Below are 27,211 nucleotides of genomic sequence, written 5' to 3' on the forward strand. Positions count from 1 at the left end.
ATATATACAAAAGTATGTGGTCACCCTTTCAAATTAGTGGATTCGGCTCTTTCAGTCACACCCGTTGCTGACAGGTGTATAAAATCAAGCATTCAGCCATGAAATCGCCATAGACAAACATTTGGCCGTAGAATGGCCTTACTGAAGAGCTCAGTGACTTTCAATGTGGCACCCTCATTGGATACCACCTTTCCAACAAGTCAGTTCATCAAATTTCCAGAGTTGTGCAGCGGTCTAAGGCACTGCGTCTCAGAGGCGTCACTACAGACCCTGGTTCGATTCCAGGCTGTATCACAACCAACCGTGATCGGGAGTCCCATTGGGCGGCGCACAATTGGCCCAGTCGTCCGGGCTGGGTTTGGCATGGGTAGGCCGTCATTGTAAAAAAAGAATTTGTTCTTAACTGACTTGCCTAGTTAAATAAAGGTTAAATTAAAAAAAGTAATCCACACAAGCTCACAGAATGGGACCGCCAAGTGCTGATGCGCATAGCGTGTAAAAATTGTCTGTCCTCGGTTGCAACACTCACTACCGAGTTCCAAACTGCCGCTGGAAGCAACGTCAACACAAACACTGTTTGTTGGAAGCTTCATGAAATGGGTTTCCAGGGCCGAGCAGCCGCACACAAGCCTAAGACCACCAAGCGCAATGCCACGCGTCGACTGGAGTGGTGTAAAGCTCACCGCCATTGGACTCTGGAGCAGTGGGAACGCATTCTCTGGAGTGATAATTCACTTTTCACCATCTGGCAGTCTGACGGACGAATCTGGGTTTGGCGGATGCCAGGAGAACGCTACCTGCCCTAATGGAAGTGCCAACTGTAAAGTTTAGTGGAGGAGGAATAATGGTCTGGGGGTGTTTTATAAGGTTAGGGCTAGGCCCCTTAGTTTCAGTGAAGGGAAATCTTAACGCAACAGCATACAATGACATTCTAGACGATTCTGCTTCCAACTTTGTGGCAACAGTTTTGTTAAGGCCCTTTCCTGTTTCAGCATGAAAATGCCCCCGTGCACAAAGCGAGGTTTGTACAGAAGTGGTTTGTCGAGATCTGTGTGGAAGAACTTGACTGGCCTGCACAGAGCCCTGACCTCAACCCCATTGAACACCTTTGGGAGGAGTTGGAACGCTGTGAGCCAGGCCTAATCACCTAACATCAGTGCCCAACCTCATGAATGCTCGTGGCTGAGTGGAATCAATGTTCCAACATCTACTGGAAAGCATTACCAGAAGTGGAGGCTGTTATAGCGGCAAAGGGGTCCCCATGATTGCTCATGATTTTGGAATGAGATGTTTGACGAGCAATTGTCCACATATTACATGACATTGGGTTTGTAACTTTCAAAATCATCCCCGTATGATGCATTTTCCAACATATGATGCAAAATGTATCATACAGAGATGATTTCTGTATTTTGAAAGTTACATATATTTTAAACTTGATTGCTGACAAGCAAAACAATTTGGGACTATGTCAGCATTGGAGTAATGAATCAAATACCAAGAGATAGTTTTTGGGTGCAGTTTTCATTTAAGGTTAAGTTCATCAACAGAACCATGAAACCAGGCCCTGCTCCAGTAGAGTAGCCTGTGTGTATATTGAGAGTGAGTCTTGAGGTGGGCTAAACATGCTGTCGATAGGATTCCACATAGAAGTGTTCAGACCAAAGACCCAACACAGACAACTTAGTTTTCTTAAACATTTAATTTTTTTTCTTAGGAAATAACCATATCACCAAGAACATCATTAGTGCCCTTAGAAAAAGGAGATTTAAGTCACATAACTCAGTTTAACATCCTGCCCCATACAGCTTTAACACAAATCAATCCCAGTCGAGCAAAGCCATGTTTATATATAAAACAATAAAGAAAAAAAACTTTTTTTAATTTTATGGATTTGTAAAAATTCATTCAGCCTCATTTACTCGAACACACATGGCAATCAGAAAACACACAAAACAAAAAAAAAGTGCCCCCAAAAAATTAAAATACAATTCGAAAATGAAAAGATCTGTTCAACCTGGGAATCGGATTGGTTTTATCCAAGGCAAAACTAACTTCTGAGACGTAAAGAAAATCTTCAATGTTTATTGAAATAAAGACCACAAATGTTTTCACTTGCTTGATGTAGGTACTATATAGCCTACCTCCGACTTTCTTGTATAACTCTGCACAGTATACTTTTTTCTGGTTTTATCTTTCAGTACAAATTTTCTTCAATCTCAGAGCATTTCTCAAATAATACATAAACACATACAACAAGCACACTTGACTTCAGAACACAAAAGTGGGTGAAGGCATTGTTTCAAGAAGTTAAGGAGGGTTAGGTCAGTTGCCCTTGTGTTCCCCAACCACCCATCTCCCCATGGAATAAAAAAAAAGGTCTCTCCCAAAATCAGCCCAAACCATCCATATAAATCCATTGTAGTTGTGAGGTAGAATGAAAACCATCAAACTCAAAGCCCCGTTTCAAAATATCAGAGGGAGGAAGCATACAGCGCTTAAAAAAAACAAAAATGGAATAAAAATGTATAAAAAGTGATCATACATAAAGCAATATCTACATCTATGCATCACTTTAAAAAGAAAATGTAAAGTCTCAAATGTCATATTTCAAATGACATGTCAAACATGTCACCAGTTAGATTCAGTTTTGAAAGAATTTCAACTTAAAACTCCAGAACTAGGATCTATGGAGGAACATTGGTCTTTAGAACATTAGAAATCTTTATCAATAGATGCCCAAAAAACTACTATCAATTTCCAGTTGAGGTTAAAGGCCCAGTGCAGTCAACATTCTGTTTTTCCTGTGTTGTGTATCATATTGTACAACAGCTGATGAAACAACACTATAAAAGTGTGAAAAAATGTGATCAGTGTTATTTTCTCATAGATGCTGGTTGAAAATCTACACAGGACCTTCGACATCAGCAGGTTTTGCATGGGTGGAGTTTCAACTTGCCTGGTGATATCACCAGGTGTTAAATTAGTTAATAGACCAACAAATTGAGTTCCAAACCGCTCTGCCAATAACAGCTAGTTTTCAGTGCCCCCCCCACTCAGACCACACCCAGACAGTCCAAGCAAAATTCTTGCCAGCATTTTAATGGAAAACTATTACAGTAAGGTACTTCATTGTCACGCAGAAATTATTTGATATAAAAAAAAGTCTGCATTAAGCGTTTAAGCTATATAATTGAAATTCCCTTTCTTTTTAACTAGCCTATAATTTATTTTAGTTGGAAATATTACAATTCTCCTTGTAAGAAATGCTTTAAATGATGAAACTCTTTCATTTATATAGCAAGAAACCATTAGAGTCCAGTGTTTGAGCTACGTTTCTTTTTCCAGAAAAAAAATCTCCATCATTCACACATAATCCATAATATTTGTATTTACATGCACGTTTTTGGGTTTAAATTTTTTCTGCGTTTCTGTCCTTTTAGGCTCCCAAGGTCGGAGAGTCCGGACAAGAAGGAAGAGAAAGATCCGGAAACAGTCACATGACCAGAATCTGGCCCATAAGTTCAGAGAAAACAATAGCACATCCTTAAAACTTCAAGTCCCAGCATCAAGGCTTCTTCTCCTTCTTCCTCTTGTCCGTTTTACCTCCAGCTGTCGTCGAGGCAACACCAGGCCGCCTGATCTGCTGTACCACGACCCTCCCATTGGCCCCACACTGCAGGGTGTATCTCTCTGGGGTCAGGGGTCGTCCAGAGTCGTCCCTCAGCCTGGAAAGGACGTCCCTGGAGAGGTGCTCCATGCGATGGCCTGCAGCTCCCAGAGCCTTGGCCGTGTGCTGCCTCTCCCTGAGCAGCCGGTTCCTCTGGGCCTGCAGCCTCTCCACCTCCTCCTGGAGCCCTGTGATGGCATCCAGCTTGCGCTTGCGGCAGTTCTGTGCCGCCAGCTTGTTCTTCCCTCGCCTTCGGATATCCCTCAGGAGGGTGACCTGGGCTGCAGATAGGCCACGCCCCTCCAGCAGCTCCAGGAATTCCTCCACAGGCATGCTGACGATCTCTGTTGCCGAGAGCGGGACGTGCAACGCCCGGGCGCGGAGTTCGTCGCGGCTAAGCTCTCGATCTTCGTAATCCTCCCCGTCATCGTCTTCGTCGCTGAAAGGCTCCTGTTTGATGGTTTTGTGGGGGAATGTGGTGGCTGATGGGTGGGAGAAGGCTGGGGTGGAGTAGCTGTGGTCGTGCCACACACTCTCACTGAGGTCCACAGGTGACCATGATGTGTCGTAGTCGGCAATGTCCTTTGAAGGGAGGGAGTCCGCCTCGCTGCTGTAGCCCGTAGCTCCGCCCTCGTCCTCACAGAACGAACTGGAAGACGCTGACGACACCTCCGACGCACCTGGGAGTCAAATGTACATAGGAATATGTAAGCTACTTTAGAATGGAGATGTAGTATGCTCAACTAGCTATTTAGAAGTGTGCAATGTTTAGAATGCTGCAGATATACAGTACCAGTCAAAAGTTGACACTATTTTCTACATTGTAGAATAATAGTGAAAACAAACTATGAATTAACAAATAAGGAATCATGTAGTAACCAAAAAAAGTGTAAAACAAATCAAAATATATATTCTTCAAAGTGGCTACCATTTGCCTTGATGACAGCTTTGCACACTCTTGGCATTCTCTCAACTAGCTCTTCCAACAGTCTTGAAGGAGTACCCACATATGTGGCGGAACACTTGTTGGCTGCTTTTCCTTTCAAATGGGATCAAGAATATGCATATCTTTGCTTCAGGTCCTGAGTTACAGGCAGTTAGATTTGGGTATGTAATTTTAGGTGAAAATTGGAGAAAAAAAATGTTTGGATCCTTTTAAACAAATCAAAATATATTTGAGATTCTTAAAAGTAACCACCCTTCGCCTTGATAGCAGTTTTCACACTCTTGGCATTCTCTCATCCAGCTCCACCTGGAATACTTTTCCAACAGTCTTGAAGGAGTTCACACATATGCTGAGCACTTGTTGGCTGCTTTTCCTTCACTCTGCAGTCCAACTCATCCCAAACCATCTCAATTGGGTTGAGGTAGGGTGATTTTGGAGGCCAGGTCATCTTATGCAGTACTCCATCTCTCCCCTTATTGGTCAAATATCCCATAGACAGCCAGGAGGCATGTTTGGGTCATTGTCCTGTTGAAAAACAAATGATAGCCCCACTAAGCGCAAACCAGATGGGATGGCGTATCACTGTAGAATGCTGTGGTAGCCATGCTAGTTAAGTGTGCCTTGAATTCTAAATAATCAGCAACAGCGTGACCAGCAAAGCACACACACACCTCATCCTCCATGCTTCAGTGGGAACCACACATGCAAAGATTTTAGTTAAAATCTTTAACTAGGCAAGTCAGTTAAGAACACATTCTTATTTACAATGACGGCTTACCCCGGCCAAACCCTAAACCGGATGATGCTGGGCCAATTGTGTGCCGTCTTATGGGACTCCCAATCACGGCCAGTGATTGGAATCGAACAAGGGTCTGTAGTGATGCCTCTAGTACTGAGATGCACTGCCTTAGACCGCTGCGCCACTCGGGAGCCATCATCCGTTCAGCTACTCTGCATCTCACAAATACACGGTTGGAACCAAAAATCGCAAATTTGGACTCAGACCAAAGGACAGATTTCCACCTGTCTATGTGTCCATTGCTCGTGTTTCTTGGCCCAAGCAAGTCTCTTCTTATTGGTGTCCTTTAGTAGTGGTTTCTTTGCAGCAATTCGACCATGAAGGCCTGATTCACGCAGTCTCCTCTGAACAGTTGATGTTGAGATGTTTGTTACTTGAGCATTTATTTGGGCTGCAATTTCTGAGGCTGGTAACTCTAATGAACTTATCCTCTGCAGCAGAGGTAACTCTGGGTCTTCCTTTCCTGTGGCGGTCCTCATGAGAGCCAGTTTCATCATAACGCTTAATGGTTTTTGCAACTGCACTTGAAGAAACTCAGTTCTTGAAATTTTCCAGATTGACTGACCTTCATGTCTTGAATTAATGATGGACTGTCATTTCTCTACCACCTCTACCTTGTCACAACACAACTGATTGGCTCAAACGCATTGAGGAAAGAAATCCCACAAATTAACTTTGAACAAGGCACACCTGTTAATTGAAATGCATTCCAGGTGACTACCTCATGAAGCTGGTTGAGAGAATGCCAAGAGTGCGCAAATCTGTCATCAAGGCAAAGGGTGGCTACTTTGAAGAATATAAAATATATTTTAATTTGTTTAATTTTTTTTTGGTTACTACATGATTCCATGTGTTATTTCACAGTTTCGATTTCTTCACTATTATTATACAATGTAGAAAATAGTGAAAATAAAGAAAAACCCTGGTATGAGTCCAAACTTTTGACTGGTAATGTATGTGTGTAATCTATAGGCTACGGTTGAGGAGATTCCTTCTCATGCAAATCAGAGAATCATCATGTCCCCTATCTGAACATTGCACCTTTCTAAAGCAGCCCCAGAAGTCTTCCAACTCACCTGGGGAGGTCGGGCCTCGAGAGCTGCTCTCCAGAGAGAGGCCGGAGTCTGAGTCAAGGTCCCCCAGGACCCGAGGGTCGATGCCTTGCAGATTCCCCAGCAGCTGGGCATCCATATTGTCCAGGCAGCCCTCCAGCCCCAGTAGGTTGATCTGGTCAAACACTGCCTCATCCAGACAGCCACCTAGTGCACCATGGGACAACGTTCCGTTACTCGTTCCGTTGACCACTGTGGTAAATGGTAGTGCGGCCAGCCCTGTGGTCGTCCCTGGTGACGAGTCAGAGGAGTTTGTGGACTCTAGTTGGAAAAGGGGCCCTCTTGGTTGCCGGGCGACCAGGGTCCTGACTCCACCCCTTGGTGGGATCATATCGTAGGTGGAACCTGTTACCATGGCGTCGCGGAGACTGACGTCCTGGCTGATGGCGCTGGAGATGTCGGCGTCGAGGTCAGACAGCTGCTGAGGAACCAGTGGGTCTAAATCCTGGATAACACAACACACACATATTATAAAAAGCGCAGACATACACACACCCTGACGGGCCTGAAATACAAAGAGCAGAACACAGTATTACACAGGTAAATCACAGTAGCTCCCAGAACAGGTTAGTCACAGCATCTCCCAGGTAAATCACAGCAACTCCCAGGTAAATCACAGCAACTCCCAGGTAAATCACAGCAACTCCCAGGTAAATCACAGCAACTCCCAGGTAAAACCTAACATATTTGGGGTATGAAACAGTAATGACTATAACTACAGTTCCCTGAAGGAGGGAAACTATTTACAACATACTATGGGTGAGTCTCACGACTTCAGTTGAAGGGATTGTAGATCCGCCTGACAAGGCCAATAAAATCAGACCTCGCTGGAGGCCCGGCCTTCCACAGGTGATAAGCGTGAGGTTCGGAATCATTCCTTCGATTTAATACCGCTCTTCACCATGCCCAGGAACAGGCGGTACGGAGTCAAATAGGTGTTGTACCTGGTTTCCCTCCTTTAGGGAACAGTAGTTATAGTCATAATACTGAGAGCAGTGACTATATACAGGGAGCAGTAACATCCAAGCAATAAAACCTCCCAAAAGTGTATGGTGATCCACTGACTCCAGAACCTCAAAAGGGGGCCTCACAGTGCCTCCAAAACCAGTGCCAAGGTTTAGAGACCGGTCTAAGATGACGTACACCTTTCACAAAATGCACCACCAGGGGATGAGCCCCTGCTATGGCTCCGTCAATTCCCACATGACACGCTGAGACCGCTTTTACATTACATTTTTTATTTTCATTTGAACCTTTAACTAGGCAAGTCAGTTAAGAACAAATTCTTATTTACAATGCCGGCCTACCCGGGCCAACGCTGGTCCAATTGTGTGCCGCCCTATGGGACTCCCAATCACGGCCGGATGTGATGCAGCCTGGGTTCGAACCAGGGGCCGTAGTGATGCCTCTTGCACTGAGATGCAGTGCCTTAGACCGCTGCGCCACTCGGGAGCCCAAGTGAAGAATGCTTGAAAAGCTCCTGTAGGAACATAAGGATGTCCCTCACAGAGCACTGAAAAGTCCATTATCTTGGGACCAGAGCTCAAAGCTGGCCACTTCTACACATACAGCCCTCTACAGCCCTTGCAGACAATGGTAGCAATAACTTTCAGAGGTAAACCTCTAACCATCAGATCAGCCCTCTCAGGGGCCAAACCCATGGGAACCAAATCTCTGGCCTCGATTGCCAAACTTGCCTGTGCACCTAGGACAACAAGAGTTTCCACAGATCCCCGCCTAAAAGGCGCATGATCTCCGCGAACCAAAGCTGCCTGGGCCAATGGGGAGCCACAAGACTCAATGGTAAGCCCTAGCTGTGCACCCTCTCCAACGTGGGCTGAATCAGAACCACTGGCAGAAACGTGGAAAGGAGGGTCTGAGGGGCCCTCAACGTGCAATCTCGTCTAGAGTCCGACCCATATTTTTTGGATCCGATACCTATTCCGATTTTAGAGTGGTAACATATCTGCCAATATTTGTATTCTTATAGTTGGAGTGGGAAAAAATATATTTTGCTGTACGGATTGTGCTTAATTCCTTAGAATCTAAGACATTGGGGGAGAGGGGGTGCTAATGTGACATATGGAATTGTTTTAAGATGTTCATACCATTACTACTAAAGCCCATAGAAACAAATAGAATAACACACACGGCAAAAAGAAACAAGATTGAATTATCTGTCCTATATCTAGGAGATACTAACAACTCAGGAAATATATATACTTCCTGAGTTTATATACAGTACCAGTCACAAGTCTGAACACACCTACTCAATCAAGGGTTTTTCTTTATTTTTATTTTTGACATTATAGAATAATAGTGAAGACATCAAAACTATGAAATAACACATATGGAATCATGTAATAACCAAAGTGTTAAAGAAATCAAAATATTGAGATACTTCAAAGTAGCCTCCCTTTGCCTTGATGACAGCTTTGCACATAAAAGTTAATTTGTGGAATTTCTTTCCTTATGTGTTTGAGCCAATCAGTTGTGTTATGACAAGGTAGGGGTGGTATAAAGAAAATAGCCCCATTCCTTTACACTTGTGTGTATAAGGTAGTTGTTGTGAAATTGACAGGTTAGATTACTCGTTGGTTATTACTGCATTGTCGGAACTAGAAGCACAAGCATTTCGCTACCCTCGCATTAACATCTGCTAAACATGTGTATGTGACAAATAAAATTAGATTTGATTTGACCAAGTCCATATTATGTCAAGAGGAGCTCAAATAAGCAAAGCGAAACGACAGTCCATCATTAATTTAAGACATGAATGTCAGTCAATCCAGAACATTTCCAAGAACTAAATTATTTCAAGGTTATAGCCTACAAAGAAATACATTGTGAAGCATCTGCGAGTTCGACACTAGGCTGGCAGGGACATAAAGCTAGCTACCCTCCTTGTTCCTTTCTGTTAGCATGTGCACGTACTAGTAAGTACACCATTATGCTTTCGGGATACGTGTCTTTTCAGATTCCACAATGATTGGACACTACATCACAGCACTCCCTCTCTTGCTCTTGGTTCTCCTCATCTTCATTAGTCACCTTGATTTTGCACCTTTTTTAAAATCAGTTTCATTATAAAAATATTTGAGTGAATCCATGACAGTAGTTAAAATCAAGGAGCTATAGCAGCACACAAGTAGACTACAAATGTATGCTGGGCCAGGCATGCCCCGAGATCGTGAAGTGAGCGGTACTGGAGCTCCAGCCTTTGGGAAACTCTCTCCACGCGACAGTCAAATTGGGCACGCTCCGCTCATCACTCACATATTCTGGTCGGAGCACACAGCGAGACTCCCGTGAAGTGCCCTCTGAAGGGGCGGGACCTTGTGGACTGGGAAAGATTGGTTCTTCATCCATTTCCACCACGCTTGACAACTGTGTATCTGAACATGGAGAAGGAACACTTCATCAAACTCGCATACGGGAGACAACGCTTAACACCCGTGAACACGGTGGAACTTGGTTTAAAAATAAATTAAAAACTCTACATGTGCCAAGATTTGCCTAAAGCCTGGCCCACTCTGGGTACACGGGCTCCGGCGATCAGTGATGTGCCCCGATTGGCCTTGCCACCTGGGGGTACTGTTGTCACAATGAGCCTCACTCGGTTTAGGCGGTAAGATGCGGTCTGGTAACTGTCTGGCACCCATCTCTGGACCACACGCATTAAATATAAACCCAAAGAAAAAGTATTTTATCATGGAGGCTACCCTACAGACCAGTCATAGGTACTGGCCACAAAGCGCGCCGTAACCTAGCTGGGAATGGGACCGACAGCTCAGAAAACTGACCCCTTCTGCTGTAACAGACAGGGGCGATTCATAATTGTATCTAATTCCTAGGAGCGTGGGATAATAGCGTGGGCGTGTCCAACCCTTCTCATTCCCTCGACTCCGCTAGAAACAACCAATCAACTATAGAGCCCATAAACTGTATCCCTAGACACCTCATAGGGACGGCAGGTATCCTAGTTGTTAGAGCGCTGGGCCAGTAACCGAAAGGTTGCTGGATCGAATCCCCAAGCCGACAAGGCAAAAATCTGTCGTTCTGCCCCTGAACAAGGCAGTTAACCCACTGTTCCCTGGTAGGCTGTCATTGTAAATAAGAATTTGCTCTTTACTGACTCACCTAATTAAATAAAATTAAACATTTTTTTTTACTAAATAAAAACTAGTGAGCTATATGTAAGAATCAGCAAGGAATCACAGTAATGAGCCAATTATGGGGGAGGGGCGCCCCATTGTGGACGGTGACCCAACTTGTCACTCATAGTGGGGAGATTGATATAGACCTTGAACCCTGTGAACACCGTGGAACACGGGGTAACAGAGGGGACAGCATTAAACATGGACAAGCTTCCAACATACGTTGTGCTTCCGTGAGACTGTATAGCCTGCATGAAGCCTGGCCCCTCTAAGTGCTCAGGAGGCTCTGATAATTGCTGACGTAGTACCCAGTTTGTAAATCGTGGGGGCACGGTTGTCACAGTAATGTTTTTATGGAGGGGCACACTGGTTACTCAGACCCGTGCCAAACCCCCTCGCTCCGGGGGTTACCCCAGCTAAGCGCTCGGGGGGCTGCATCTTCATCTGAGGTGCACGCAAACCCCATTTCCTTCACCCCAGGAACTGAAAATAGGAATGTGGTTGCCATAACGCTGGGGAAAAGCAAGTAAGTTACACTTGCCAGAAGTTAAGCATGCTAGCTGACACTAGCCAGGAGACTTTTTAGCATAAGCTAGGCTCACGAGCCTGACTGCAGCATGGTCCATTTAGAATGTCCAAGTGACTTAATACTACGTGCAACTCTACTGTGGGGAGGCAGGAATAGATAGTAATACAGTAGCTAGCTCACCTAGTTGGGCACGCTCCGCTCATCAGGCTACGCAGCTGCGTAGCCTGGCTAGCACGCTACGCAGCGCTCGTTTAGCTAGCCCGGTTTCGAAAGTCCACGGAGGACCGGATCACTGAAGTGGGACCGGACCCTTCATCAACAAATCTGGGAAGAGGGGCAAGTGGTGTTTGACCGAGGCAGACACAGGCGGCAGGGGGTACCCACCGAACCTGGCCAGCCTCTCTCTTTGAGTAGCCTCCCGTAACTGGTGACAGAGCGCCCAGGAGCTGGGTTGGGCGCAGGCAGCCACCGCAATACCCAGGCAGCCACCGCAATACCCAGGCAGCCACCGCAATACCCAGGCAGCCACCGCATATGCTCTGACCACCCCATCCATTTCTGCTTCCTGCTCCTCGGTCCCAGCCGAGGTACCGGCATCCAAGAAAGGAAAGTCGCCATCAGTAATTCCAAGCTTCCTCAAGAAGGCTACATGTGTTTCCAGAGAGTTTGTACGCAGTGTGTGACAACGCACACATGGACTGTTTCGAGCGAGGGCCGCCTGAGCGTGCTCTAAGCCGAGACAAACTACACATAGAGCGTAAGTATCTTTCAGAGAAATGCTATAACCGTCTGACTGGGCGATGATCTCCACCCAGAACCCGGCTTAGCCATCGTTGTCTCAGTCGTTTTCTTAGCCATCTTACTCAGTGCGCCAGGAAATGAATGAATAACTCATTGTTTGTGATTTGAAAACATATGATAACTACAACCTTCCGCACACAACTCCCAGGGCGTGAGCACACACTACTACGGGACAGTTAAGTTGGCGCAACGCAAGACAGTCTCGTTTTCCAATTGTTTGTTTTAGTAGCGTGAATCATTCCTGTTCACACGAGGTGAAGAGCAGAATAATTCAAGAAATGATTCCGAAGCCTCACGCTTATCATCTGTGGAAGGCGGGGCTTCCAGCGAGGCACAAATTTAATTTCATTGACCTTGTCAGGCATAATTGTAGATCCTTCAAAACGAAGTCGTAAGAATACGACTCCCCCATAGTATGTACCGAAAACTGACTAAGGGAACCATATTACCTAACTTACCAATCGCCTTCTCTATTTCCAAATATCACAATGACATCATCATCATCAAGGGGCACCACTTACGTCAAATTCAGAGACGGGTAGAGACAGGAAGTGGCTCCAGTGCTGGTGGATGTCGATGGCAGGGGGGCGGGGGTCCTCAGGACAAGCGGGAGACGCTCCGCTAGTGAACAAACCCTGGAATCAACAACACAGTCAACAAACACAGTCAAATCTGTGATGAAAAACATGCTACATGCACACAACGAAAACATGGGACAAGGCAAGCACAGCACATACTGCACACACAAAACATGAGGGTCATCACAGACTGAGCTAATAGTATGATAAATGAAAACATGCCTACCTGTTCTCTAGCTAGCCTACATTCCAAGACACATTTATTTGAATTCTGTCTCGTCGCTGTATGTACCTCTTGTTCTAGTGCTGAACTGAGAGCCAGCTGAGTCAGGGAAACCGGTTCCTCTCTGGCTTCATCACCATCAATCTGCCCATTCAGTAACTCAACCTCCTGATAACAGGAAAATAAATATGGAAAGGAACAACCAGAATAAATTGAGGAAGTGAGAAGTAGAGAGAAAGATGTGGGGTGGATAATGAGAGTACAGAGGAAAAGGGAAGAAAGAGGACAGAAGATGAAGGTGGGAGAAGGAGACCAGGACAAAGAAAGACATTTGTTAGCCATTAGTGTTGCACGGTATATACCGAAACTTCTGTACAATTCAGATACTAAAACATGAAAAATGGTTCGGTACTTCTGTCAAATGTGTCTTACGTCATATACGGATTGAGAGGATCGAGTCTGACAAATTACTAGACAATCTCCTCAAGGGGGCAGCAGCTAGGCAGGCTGCGCATGCAGCCGACACAGCGCGAGCCACTTATGAGAAGCAAGCGAGAAAGAAGAAGCCATGCTGTCTGCATTTTCTCTAACGAAAACATAACTCCACGCCCGCAGCTGTTGACAAAACTGGCTGCGGCAGCAAACTATGGGAACACTTTGATTACTGAGCAGATGAGGGCCAGCCCACCGAAACAACTAAGCAAAATATGTTACAAAGCAGTGCAGGCAAGGGAGGTTTAGTTACAAAATGTCCAAATATTTTGCACTTTATATTTTTGTTGTTGACATTTCCATTGTAACGTTGTCGTTATTCTACTAACTGACATGAACATACACTGAGTATACAAAACAGTAAAGATGCACTACTAAGATGCAGAATCACTGCGCCATTTCCTGGTTGCTAAAATTCATGCTAGCTAAGATTTTGAAAGTATGATGTTGACATGATCAGTCCAATCAAAGCTTTTCAACTGAAATAGCACATTTTATGACCTGGTGGTAATGACATTTCCCCTCAGCTATTTGGGGAAACCAACAAAAATCTTTATATTCTTCAATAGTGTGCTCTCAGCCACTATTAGATCATGTTTCCAGACAGAGTGAATAATATATTCAGATAGATAAAAAGCACTTTCAAGATTTTTCAAAAATATTTAACATCCAAAAAGTGCCCGTATTTGCAAAACCAACCAGCTAGTCTTTTAACACCTTCATTAGAAAACCGTGTTTTCTGAAACTGTTTTTGAATACATTTTATAAAAAATGATATGTCAGACTGATTGTCAGTCACAGGTGTGTGTGTGTTTATTTTACTGTATTCCTACACTTCCACAATGTATGGTAAAGCGTATTTCTTACAACCTAGTCAGCAGCACTTCTTAGTGATTCCAATCTGCATCACAGACTCCTACATTTATCACCTTTACCTGCAACTGGGTTTCTCGCCGTGTGCGGTGGCGTGTGCCTGTAATCCAAGTCACTGGGAGGCTGAGGTTGGCGGATCGAGTGAGCTGAGGAGCTCTGAGCTGTGCCGTCCAGTAGTGGGATAGCGCCTGTGAGTAGATGCTGCAGTGCAGCCTTGGCAAGACATCGAAACCTAACCTTTTTTCATTTTTTATCTGCTTCATGATTTGCCTCCACGAAATGTTTAGCTGCATGAAAAGTCGGCACGTTTTTTGCAGGTTACCAAAAACCATTACGGTTATACCTTCTGATTAATGAGAATTATACTGACTCCTACTGATGACATTTGTGAATACCGATAACAAGTGGCGATTTTAGCATGTACATCTTGCTGGGGCAAACAAAAAAAACACTAAATAATATCCATGCCAGCAAAGCCGCTACACAACAAAACACTAAACAATACATGAATTGCACTATAACGGTAACAAACAGTGCCCACAAACTGTTAGCGCCTACATAAAGCTGTCCCAACAGCAGAGTCCCAACAGCAGTCCCAACACCTTACCACTGCTACACCTGGCTATCAGTGGAGCCTTGTCTGGCAGCGAAACAGTTAATTCAGCCTCATTTACTGCCTTTTTAAAAAAGAGCTGATGTGGCTGACTTGCTTTAACAAATGTGGTTTCTACTGACAATTGAGATGTACAAACTATGGCATAAGGGAACGACGAGCGGATTAGAGGCAATCCGTAATTTCCATTAAGTCAATAATGAGCGAGCTAAAAACTCAGCAAAAAAAGAAACGTCCCTTTTTCAGGACCCTGTCTTTTCAAATAACTTCACAGATCTTCATTGTAAAGGGTTTAAACACGGTTTCCCATGCTTGTGCAATGAACCATAAACAATTTAAGAACATGCACCTGTGGAACGGTTGTTAAGACTAACAGCTTACAGACGCTAGGCAATTAAGGTCACAGTTATGAAAACTTAGGACACTAAAGAGGCTTTTCTACTGACTCTGAAAAACACCAAAAGAAAGATTCCCAGGGTCCCTGCTCATCTGCGTGAACATGCCTTAGGCATGCTGCAAGGAGGCATGAGGACTGCGGGGCAATAAATTGCAATGTCCGTACTGTTAGATGCCTATGACAGCACTACAGGGAAACAGGACGAACAGCGGATCATCCTCGCAGTGGCAGACCACGTGTAACAACACCTGCACAGGATCGTTACATCCGAACATCACACCTGCGGGACAGGTACAACAACAACTGCCCGAGTTACACCAGGAACGCACAATCCCTCCACCAGTGCTCAGACTGTCCGCAATAGGCTGAGAGAGGCTGGACTGAGGGCTTGTAGGCCTGTTGTAAGGCAGGTCCTCACCAGACATCACCGGCAACATCGTTATGGGCACAAACCCACTGTCGCTGGACCAGACAGGACTGGCAAAAAGTGCTCTTCACTGATGAGTCATGGTTTTGTCTCACCAGAGGTGATGGTCGGATTCGCGTTTATCGTCAAAGAAATGAGTGTTACGCCGAGGCCTGTACTCTGGAGCGGAATCAATTGAGGTGGAGGGACCGTCGTGGTCTGGGGCGGTGTGCATCATCGGACTGAGCTTGTTGTCATTGCAGGCAATCTCAACGCTGTGCGTTACAGGGAAGACATCCTCCTCCCGCATGTGGTACCCTTCCTGCAGGCTCATCCTGACATGACCCTCCAGCATGACAATGCCACCAGCCAAACTGCTCATTCTGTGCGTGATTTCCTGCAAGACAGGAATGTCAGTGTTCTGCCATGGCCAGCAAAGAGCCCGGATCTCAATCCCATTGAGCACGTCTGGGACCTGTTGGATCGGAGGGTGAGGGCTAGGGCCATGCCCCCCAGAAATGTCCGGGAACTTGCAGGTGCCTTGGTGGAAGAGTGGGGTAACATCTCACAGCAAGAACTGGCAAATCTGGTGCAGTCCATGAGGAGGAGATGCGCTGCAGTACTTAACTTCTCTTGGGTAGGAGGCAGCATTTGGAATTTTGGATGAAAAGCATGCCCAAATTAAACTGCCAGCTACTCATCCCCAGAAGATAAGATATGCATATTATTATTTGGATAGAAAACACTCAGAAGTTTCTAAAACTGTTTGAATCATGTCTGTGAGTAGAACATAACTTATTTAGCAGGCGAAACCCCGAGGACAAACCATTCAGATTCTTTGTTGTTGTCACTCTATTCAATGAGTTTTCATTGGGAAACCAGATTTCTAAGGGACCATCTTGCAGTTCCTACCGCTTCCACTGGATGTCAGTCTTTAGAAATTGGTTGAGGTTATTCCTTTGTGTAATGAAGAAGTACGGCCATCTTGAAGGAGGGTCACTCGAAGTGTCCTGTTTGTTAGAAGCGAATGACCAGAAAGCTAGCCACAGTTGGTTTTAATCCTGTATTGAAAACAGATCATCCCGTCTTCAATTTGATCAATTATTTACGTAAAAAAATACCTAAAGTTGTATTACAAAAGTAGTTTGAAATTCTTTGTCAAAGTTTACAGGTAACCTTTGAGATATTTTGTAGTCACGTTTCACAATTTGGAACCAGTGTTTTTCTGGATCAAACGCACCAAATAAATTGACATTTTGGATATATATCGACGGAATTAATTGAACAAAAAGGACCATTTGTGATGTTTATGGGACATATTGGAGTGCCAACAACAGAAGCTCGTCAAAGGTAAGGCATGAATTATATTTTTATTTCTGCGTTTTGTGTTGCGCCTGCAGGGTTGAAATATGCTCCTCTCTTTGTTTACAATGGTGCTATCCTCAGATAATAGCATTGTTTGCTTTCACCGAAAAGCCTATTTGAATTCTGACATGTTGGCTGGATTCACAACCAGTGTAGCTTTAATTTGGTATCTTTCATGTGTGATTTAATGAAAGTTTCATTTTTATAGTAATTAATTTGAATTTGGCGCTCTGCATTTTCTCTGTCTTTTTGCCAAGTGAGACAGTAGCGTCCCGCCTAAACTCAGATTTTTTTATATAAATATGAACTTTACCGAACAAAACATACATGTATTGTGTAACATGAAGTCCTATGAGTGTCATCCGATGAAGATCAAAGGTTAGTGATACATTTTCTCTATTTCTGCTTTTTTTTTTTTTTTACTCAAGGAGAATGCGGTTCTTATCCAGTTACACAAATCCACAAGGAGTCAGCAGAAACCACATTTATTTAAGCAAGTCAGCCATAAGCTCCACTCTCGGGACAGCTTGGTGTAGACTAAAAGTTTGTGGGCACCGTTTATCACTGTTATAGTTAATTGAATGTATTGTTTAGAGTTGTGTAGTGGCTTTGCTGGCATGCATCTAAAAAAAAAAATGGTTGTTTGCCCCACCAAGATTGACATGTTCACATCGCCACTGATAACAGGAGGCGCTGTTTTCTGCTACAATGAACCCCAGTAGCGAAGTTAAATGACTCAGGCCCTACCTAACTGTTACTAGAGTGCTGTTAACCACAACTTATCAGTCTGTTGACAACTGCGGTCATTTACAAGGTTGATGCTAGGCTTCGATGGTACACTGTATACCGGGGTATTTGGAAATAGCCAGGGATGGTTTTTTCAATACTGTTTAAACTATTTCTTTGACATTTTGCAATAAATATTATTTGTAGCTACTGCCTGCAGTCAACTGTGCAATATGTTTGGAGAAAAAGCAGATTGCGTACTTCATTTCACCGGTCACATTATGAAGCTTACAGTAGTTCCCCAGAACATTTGAGCCAGTCATGAGTTTGTTTGTAAATAGCACAATGGGAGAAAGCGGGAGCAGTTGAGTACAGCTGTGTACTGACAGGGGTCGCGTTTTATAAGTGACGTGCAACTACAGTTTTCCTTAACAAAAAATACATTAGTGCAACACATTCAGAAGAAGATGGCTTCATTTTCATCAGATGATAACATATGTGCAATGCTATTTGGCTGGCAGCCACACAAGTAAATGAGCTACAACGAAAAAGCAAAGTCAAAACAATGCATGGCCATAATATTTCTAATGTTTAGCATAGAAAGAATGTAGCCAGCTACATTTCCTAGGGTTTTGCTTAAGTCTTGCATTTTACCACAGAAAAGTAGGCTGGCTGCAACGAGAAAATGCTGAGCAGAAATTACAATAAGAAGTATTTTGCGTTTACAAAATGCAGGAAGATTTTTGGCATGATCTTTTTTCCTGCGTGAAAAATGAAGAAGTTGACCTTCCTAGTTATCTAAGTATGTTAGTGAATTGATAAGGTAACGGGGCATCATATTGTGTAAGTGTTCTGCCGTGTTTGAGAAGTCAAAGCCCTTTGGATGAGTTATCAGTGGCAGCTGTACAGATATCTTTTGATTTCCTTGCATTTTTCCCTCCTCTCCGCTCTCAGCCCTTCCGCTCTCAGCCCTTCCGCTCTCAGCCCTTCCGCTCTCAGCCCTTCTGCTCCTTCCCCAACTTCTCTGAGCAGAGCAGGGAGGCCTGTTGCCCTAGCAACTCCAGACATATGCTGCTTCAGAGCATGTGAGTGGAATTGAGCAGTTGGAAATCCCTCATCGCTCATGGAGCAGTGCCTTCTCCTTTCCAATTTTATAGATATATGTAGGCCTAAAAGGTTTTTAGGCAAAATAACCCAATCAAAACAGAATGCTTCTTGAACGTGGGAATATACCAGGCCTATTGGCCAAAAATCAATGATGGCCTATTGTATATAGAGAATAGAACAAAAATGAACTAAACATTTAAGAGAACAGATTTTTTTGGTTTATAAATACTTTGCTACAAAGACACACGTAGTTATCTACTCATTCCTTTCTTTTAGGATGTAGTAAGTACACCATCATACTTTCAGGATAGGTGTCTTTTCAGATTCCACAATGATTCATTAGTTGTGGACACTACATCACAGCATTCCATCTCTTGCTCCTCATCTTTGTAAGTCACCTTGATTTTGCACCTGTGTGTTTTGTCAGTTTCTTTATGAAAATATTTATTGAACTCCATGACAGTAGCTAGATCAAGTGGCTATGGCAGCACAGAAGTAGACTATAATGCATGCCCCGAGATCGTGAAGTGAGCGGTACTGGATCCAGCCCTTGGGAAACTCGCTCCACGCGCCAGTCAAATTGGGCACGCTCCGCTCCAGCTCTACTCACATACTCTGCTTCAGAGCCAGTACCGTTCTTCCTTCAGACAAGCATGTGTCCAAATTTTGTTCATTTGCACAATGTCTCGTTCACATTCGCTTAGATATGACATTCGGTAGCTCCTACCGACAATGCATTCGGGAAACTATTCAGGCACCTGATTATTATTCTAAAATGGATGAAATTGTTTCCCCCCCTCAATCTACACACAATACCCCATAATGACAAAACAAAAACTGGTATAGAAATTTCACATTTACATAAGTATTCAGACCCTTTACTCAGTACTTTGTTGAAGCACCTTTGGCAGCAATTACAGCCTTGAGTCTTCTTGGGTAGGACGCTACAAGCTTGGCATACCAGTATTTGGGGAGTTTCTCCCATTCTTCTCTGCAGATCCTCTCAAGCTCTGTCAGGTTGGATGGGGGTGTCGCTGCACAGCTATTTTCAGGTCTCCCCAGAGATGTTTATAACAGCGAACCTTTTTTTGTGGGATACACATAAGGCAATTCTAGGTCTTGTGGCATATTTTGATTAAACTAACCCTAATTCAATGGAATTGCAACCCTCTGCATGCACAGTGCATTCTTCCATCACATGTACAGCTGATTCTCAAGATTTTGCACACTAATGAGATGCTATTGAGCCCACACTACTACACTGTCTGAGCCAAGGACTGCATGCTTTCTGGTAAGATTTTATTAAAATACTGGTTGGGGTGAATGTATTTTATATGACATACATGATTTTTTGTTAACTAGTAAATAGTCGCCTACAGCAAAGTGTGTTTAAATCATTCGTAATTTGTTAACAATTTCTGATAGTTTTAGCTTGCTTCAGCCTGCTAACTGAGGAGTGTTAATTCACCTGTTTCCATACATGTTTCATTTAAAAACATTTATCTTATAAAAGGAGTTGTTTAATCTAACTGCTTAACAGTACTTGTTTCCCCCCCTAATCTTTACAGGAAAATGCCACGTACACTATGTGATGTGTGGAGACATTTCACTGCAGCTAATGTAGAAGGAAAAGCTGTGTACATTTGCAAATACTGTGCCAAATCATATGTGAAGAATGCAACAAAGATGCAGAATCATCTGGCCAAGTGCATAAAGTTCCCTCAGCACTCACAAAAAGCAACCTCTGACAAAAGTCCCTCTACTTCTATTCGAGGTGAAAATGATGAACCAGACACCTTATCGATAGCAACAGCTCATGGTCCTCCTGGAATCAGAAGTTTTTTTTTGACTCAATGGAGGAACGTAGTCAGAGAAATGCAGATGAATGTCTTGCTCGAGCTGTGTATGCAACTGGTTCACTCTGATGCTCACAGGCAATGTGTATTGGAAGAGATTTATGAATGTTCTTCGCCCAGCATACACCCCTCCAACCAGACATGCTTTATCTACTCATTTGCTGGATGCAGAGTTCAGAGTTCAGAATTCAAGTGAAGGTCAAGCAAATCATAGAGAAAGCAGACTGTATTGCAATCATCTCTGATGGGTGGTTGAATGTTTGTGGGCAAGGAATAATTAACTACATCATCTCCACCCCTCAACCAGTATTCTACAAGAGCACAGACACAATGGACAACAGACACACTGGTCTCTACACTGCAGGCGGGCTGAAGGCAGTCAATGACCTTAGACCACAGAAGGTATTTTCACTGGTGGCAGACAATGCTGCGAACATGAAGGCTGCTTGGTCTAAAGTGGAGGAGCCCCATTGGCTGTACTGCTCATGCATTGAATCTGCTCAAGGACATCATGTCACTGAAAACAATGGATACACTCTACAAGAGAGTCAAGGAAATGGTTAGGTATGTTAAGGGCCATCAAGTTATAACAGTAATCTACCTCACCAAGCAAAGTGAGAAAAATAAAAGCACCACATTGAAGCTGCCCAGTAACACCCACTGGGGTGGTGTTGTCATTATGTTTGACAGTCTCCTGGAGGGGAAGGAGTCTCTCCAAGAAAATGGCCATATCACAGTCTGCCGATATGGACAGCCCCATCAAGAGGATCCTCCTGGATGATGTATTTTGGGAGAGAGTAGTAAGCAGCCTGAAACCTATAGCAGTAGCCATTGCACGGATTGATGGAGACAATGCCATCCTGTCTGATGTTCAGACTCTGCTTGCAGAAGTAAGAGAAGATATCCGTACTGCCCTGCCCACTTCACTGTTGCTCCAAGCAGAAGAAACTGCAGTTCTGAAATACATCAAAAAGCGTGAAGATTTATTATCGATGTTATTATCGATGTTACCAAACAGATTTCACTTGTTTTCCCAAAATAAGCACTGGGTAGCTGCAGAGGAACAGGATTGGAGAGCCCATGGCATACAGAGTTTGGGGAGAATATCACCTGTCACGCAGCGAGAGCATGCGCCTCAAACAGTGGTTGATGCGTGTAGTGAACTACAGTTGAAGTCGGAAGTTTACATACACTTAGGTTGGAGTCATTAAAACTCGTTTTTCAACCACTCCACAAATTTCTAGTTAACAAACTATAGTTTTGGCAAGTCGGTTAGGACATTTACTTTGTGCATGAAACAAATACTTTTCCAAACAGTTGTTTACAGACCGATTATTTCACTGTATCACAATTCCAGTGGGTCAGAAGTTTAAATACACTAAGTTGACTGTGCCTTTAAACAGCTTGGAAAAATCCAGAAAATGTCATGGCTTTAGAAGCTTTTGATAGGCTAATTGACATCATTTGAGTCAATTGGAGGAGTACCTGTGGATGTATTTCAAGGCCTACCTTCAAACTCAGTGCCTCTTTGCGTGACATCATGGGAAAATCAAAAGAAAATCAGCCAAGACCTCAGAAATGTTTTTTTGTAGACCTCCACATGTCTGGTTCATCCTTGGGAGCAATTTCCAAACACCTGAAGGTACCACGTTAATCTGTACAAACAATAGTACACAAGTATAAACACCATGGGACCACGCAGCCGTCATACCGCTCAGGAAGGAGACTTGTTCTGTGTCCTAGAGATGAACGTACTTTGGTGCGAAAAGTGCAAATCAATCCCAGAACAACAGCAAAGGACCTTGTGAAGATGCTGGAGGAAACGGGTACAAAAGTATCTATATTCACAGTAAAACGAGTCCTATATTGACATAAGCTGAAAGGCCGCTCAGCAAGGAAGAAGCCACTGCTCCAAAACCACCATAAAAAGCCAGACTACGGTTTGCAACTGCACATGGGGACAAAGATCGTACTTTTTGGAGAAATGTCCTCTGGTCTGATGAAACAAAAATAGAACTGTTTGGCCATAATGACCATCGCTATGTTTGGAGGAAAAAGGGGGACGCTTGCAAGCCAAAGAACACCATCCCAACCTTGAAGCACGAGGGTGGAAGCATCATGTTGTGTGGGTGCTTTGCTACAGGGGGGACTGGTGCTCTTCACAAAATAGATGGCATCATGTGGAAGGAAAATGTGGATATATTGAAGCAACATCTCAAGACATCAGCCAGGAAGTTAAAGATTGGTTGCAAATGGGTCTTCCAAATGGACAATGACCCCAAGCATACTTCCAATGTTGTAGAAAAGGCTTAAGGACAACAAAGTCAAGGTATTGGAGTGGTCATCACAAAGCCCTGACCTCAATCCCATAGAAAATTTGTGGGCGAGCAAGGAGGCCTACAAACCTGACTCAGTAACTCCAGCTATGTCAGCAGGAATGGTCCGAAATTCACCCAACTTATTGTGGGAAGCTTGTGGAAGGCTACTCGAAACATTTGACCCAAATTAAACAATTTAAAGGCAATGCTACCAAATACTAATTGCGTATATGTAAACTTCTGTCCCATTGGGAATGTGAGCATTCCCAGAAATAAAAGCTGAAATAAATAATTCTCTCATATTATTCTGACATTTCTCATTCTTAAAATAAAGTGGTGATCTTAACTGACCTAAGACAGGACATTTTTACTAAGATTAAATGCCAGGAATTGTGAAAAACTGAGTTTAAATGCATTTGGCTAAGGTGTATATAAACTTCCAACTTCAACTGTAAGTGTTCTTATGCTTATTTCTCAGCTGCTCATATTAAGTACAGCTCCGCTGTAAAAACGAAGTAGTCTACCAGGCATCATTGAAAAATGGACTGGCAGGAAAGTGTGCTGCCTCCATTTGCTATTCCTGCCCATTGGATAATGGTCCATTTAAATTTAAACTAATTTTACATATAAAGACAAGATTACATTGTGAATAGTCTGATGTGTGAAAATACTTGAGAGAACAGCTGTGCATCCCGAGGGAAGGAACAGTGCACAAGCTTTTTCTACTACTTTCTCAAATCAATAGGCTATAGTCACATCATGCAGGACATATACGTTCTCATTTCTAAGACATTAAGGTTTGTATCATTCACAACTAAAGTTGCCAAACAACTCTAAATCTAGTATATAGGACCTGTTTCAAACGCTCAACATGGCCACTTCACTAGGCACACTCGCTCCGGAAAGGGAAAAATATCCTTTCTATTTTAGTCAATTATATTCAAAGGTTAAATTATATTCTTCATACTATAAAATCATATAAAATAATGGCATGGGACTTAAGCATATCTTGTCTTCTAAATGAACCAGCCTACAGCCTATGACATGGAGCATAGCCAGGCCAACTCATTCTGTTCTTAGGACTCGACTCAAATAAATAATGGACTTATTGTGATGTACAGTATATTAAATGTATTTATTTTACTTTTTAAATGTAAATCTTCCGAAGGCGGGCATCAGTAGCTTGTATGCATGGAAATGCTAAACGTGCTTATGTCAATTAGCGGGCAATTACCGTGACACCAGCATGCTTTTGCATGACAATAACCGGCTGACAAAATGTCATGACCGCCACAGCCCTAGGTTACACAATACAAATCTAACAGCTGCAAGTGAAGTCGTGGGGGATAAGATAACCCGGTCTTTGACATTGGACACTCCCAAGCCACAGCAGTGTTTTTCACTACAGTGAGTGTGGGCCTTTGTCCCTACAAAAACACACACCCAAGGCCCAAAGAGTGTGTAACCCTATGGGTGGAGAGAATAAGTAATTCAAACCCACAACTTACACAACAGGGTTCGTCATGTTTTACCACAGGGGCGGATGAGAATACATCAAGAGTACAGCGTTTGCATATACGTTAATGCCAGAGGCAAAGGGGATGACTAAAATTGAACTTAATCCCAGTCCTCTTCTGACTAGCTCGGTCTGGACTTGTAAATTGTGAAAGTGGAACTTCTTCAACGATAACAAAGTTTTGTAGCCTAAATCCAACTGTCATTGTTGTAAGAATGTAGAATTTCCTGCACCTTCTTTGGAAAGTGTAGTGCGTGATCTTCTGAACAGAAAAACTGAAACCTAAAACAAGGTTAGTAGTAAATTAAACTCAGACAAAAAAAAATCTAGGTAAATTGATGGCATCCAAATCGTCTTAAACTAGAGTTGCCTTGGGCCTGCTGTATTTGAGGACAAATGCTTTTACAAAGAGGGGGCAGGTACTAGGCCCTTAATTCCCCACCTATTCTCCTGGCCCACAGCTGGTGAACAAGGGTAAAGTGTGAAGAAATAACAGATTCAACAACTAACTAGCCTCAGGGAATCACATCCATTGATCCAGCAGCTGTTCTGTCTCACTCCTCCTCAACCATAAAAACTGCAACCCTGGGAGATTCATTACTAGTGATGGGAAACAGGCTCTCTCAAACATTTGGGTCTTTAACCAAATTTTTCCCGAAAATGTCATGATGTTAAAGTTAAGAAAAGATAAGGGGGAAATGAACTGGTTGTTTTATGCAACAGGGCCCTGTCCCTTTAATGGCGCATCTAGCACGTGATGAATGTGCCAGTCCAGCAATTTGTGCACTGCTGCTGCTCATTTCATGTCAAAGTTTGAAAATAACAAATACATACAAATTATATACTTCTGTCAGGTTAGCCTACTTTGCTGTTAACATTTAATTGACAAGGGATGATTACTGGCCACACACGGGAGTGATAGACAAACACGCACAAGAGACAGACGAAATAATGCTGGAAATGAATTGGCAGATAGTGTTAGGTTTGACTATGTAAGCCAATAGTGGCTAACCAGGGGTGTGATAATGTCAATGTTGATTAGATAGTAGCTTGCGGTGTCTGATACTTGTGAAATTTGTTCGTGGCTGTTTGCGGTGGAACACTTAAATTGCATGTACTTTCAGAATTGTTTGGTGAGCTGCGCTGATAGCTCGCTATCGACCTGTTGGAGAGAAGACCTCTGTCGTTAATTACGTTGTGCTTAGTCAGGAGATACCAATCTAAAGGTCATCTAGCTTTAAAAAAAATAACATTCAAAGTGAAAGTGAATGTAAAAGTTCAGCATGCCATGTGCATAGAACCTTATCAGTTGGTGTCATAACAGCAAGTTAGCTAGCTAGTAACGTTATTGGCCTAACGTTAGCTGTTTAGCTGGCTATCACAATACACTTGTCAGTCCCATTGTCAGCTACACTTAGTGTAGCTAAAGGCCTAGTTCGCATTTCATCACAATAACTTCATGGGCGACACATTAGTTAGAGTAGATGAAGTTTGAAACCAGATAAAGTTAGCTAGTTGGCTGCAGTACTCGCCTCTTTGGGTATCTCGCAGGCTCCGGTGCTGGGATAAGGCCCCGGCTCAGTGCTTAGTTGGGTGGCAGTCTGGCACTCCTCCTGCCGGCCTCTCAACCTAGGGCTAACAGTAGAACAGCTCTCGTCCTCGGCGAGAAGGTCAGAGTCGTTGGTCTCTTCCCCGGTGCTCTCTGACGACAGCCCCGCGTTAACATTACTGCTACTCGTGCTGTTCGGTGGCTCTCCGAATTCCGATCTGTCAGGTACTTGGTGCACGAGCCACGCGCTCAACTGCGTAGGGAACCGGGCGGGCGACCCAAGAGCCCTCACCTCGTCCAGAAGCCGACGGCTGGCAAAGAAATAGTCCAACTCCGGACATTTGGGGTGCACGCTGTACCCGTCCCAATTGTCCCTCAAACTGTGAAACGGTGTCTGGATAAAGGCTGAGCTGGGACCGTCGTTAATCTCTAGCGGTGAGTAGTAGCCGTTCCAGTAGCTGTCGACATCCACGCGAACTCCGATCAAACTGAGTAAGATCGTAAACTGGATTAGTCCCTCTGTGAAGTATTTCTTCACGTTTTGCATCTTTTTATTTTTGTGGGGAAGAACGTCAATAAAGAGAAACGCTGATCCTAGAGTTCCCTTTAGCCCACTAAACAAAGACAATGCAAAACAAAAGAGCACGAGTTCCTTTCCCCTGTCAGACAAAGAGGTCCGCCCGTCCCCGGCGAAAACGTTAGCTAGCTACTGCACTACCGGCTTCTGATAACTTCCTGACAGAAACATGCTCTTAAACGAACAACTGTACCACGACCACATATAATTAACAATTTAATCATAGATGAAACTATAATTAACTGTAATCTCCCTTGTTTATTTGTCTGCCTTGTTTTAATCTAATTATAATATAAAATATATATTCCGAATCGGTTCTCTCCTGGGTTTAATGTTTATTGCTCTCTCACTCCCTACCGGCCGCGTGGAGGAGAAGGATTTGCATAATTTACACAATGTGGGCCCATAGCTCATCGCAACAGGCTCCGATTGGCTGAAAATGTATTCTGTCATGTAGTGAGCCAATTGTAGCATCCCACCGCTCTTAGTTAAATAAAAAAATAACGCCCCCTTCATTGGATTTCTGGCCCAAACACAGCCTTATGAACATACATTTATACTTAGCAATGTGCTTGAAAGTAATTGTATTTAATCTTGCAAT

General features: G+C 43.6%; 1 protein-coding gene across 1 annotated transcript; it reads right to left on the reverse strand.

Moving 5' to 3' along the window:
• Positions 1-1,683: 1,683 nt before the first annotated feature.
• Positions 1,684-26,964, reverse strand: LOC120027169 (endoplasmic reticulum membrane sensor NFE2L1-like). Its single transcript, XM_038972040.1, has 5 exons — positions 26,017-26,964; positions 12,885-12,983; positions 12,536-12,649; positions 6,492-6,972; positions 1,684-4,350 (listed from the first exon to the last, which is right to left on the reverse strand). The coding sequence occupies exons 1-5, from the start codon at positions 26,578-26,580 to the stop codon at positions 3,569-3,571; spliced, it is 2,040 nt and encodes a 679-aa protein (XP_038827968.1). The 5' UTR covers positions 26,581-26,964; the 3' UTR covers positions 1,684-3,568.
• Positions 26,965-27,211: the final 247 nt, after the last annotated feature.

The sequence above is a fragment of the Salvelinus namaycush genome, chromosome 32 (genome assembly GCF_016432855.1).
Source record: "Salvelinus namaycush isolate Seneca chromosome 32, SaNama_1.0, whole genome shotgun sequence".
Lineage (NCBI taxonomy): Eukaryota > Metazoa > Chordata > Actinopteri > Salmoniformes > Salmonidae > Salvelinus > Salvelinus namaycush.

Bases quoted from the DNA above. Each gene is read 5' to 3' on its own strand.
- LOC120027169 (XM_038972040.1), bottom strand. From the start codon at position 26,580: ATGCAAAACGTGAAGAAATACTTCACAGAGGGACTAATCCAGTTTACG. The intron at 12,984-26,016 runs GCGAGTACTGCA...TCCTGTTATCAG, and splicing joins CCTGCGAGATACCCAAAGAG to GAGGTTGAGTTACTGAATGG. The intron at 12,650-12,884 runs GTACATACAGCG...TGTTGATTCCAG, and splicing joins GTTCAGCACTAGAACAAGAG to GGTTTGTTCACTAGCGGAGC.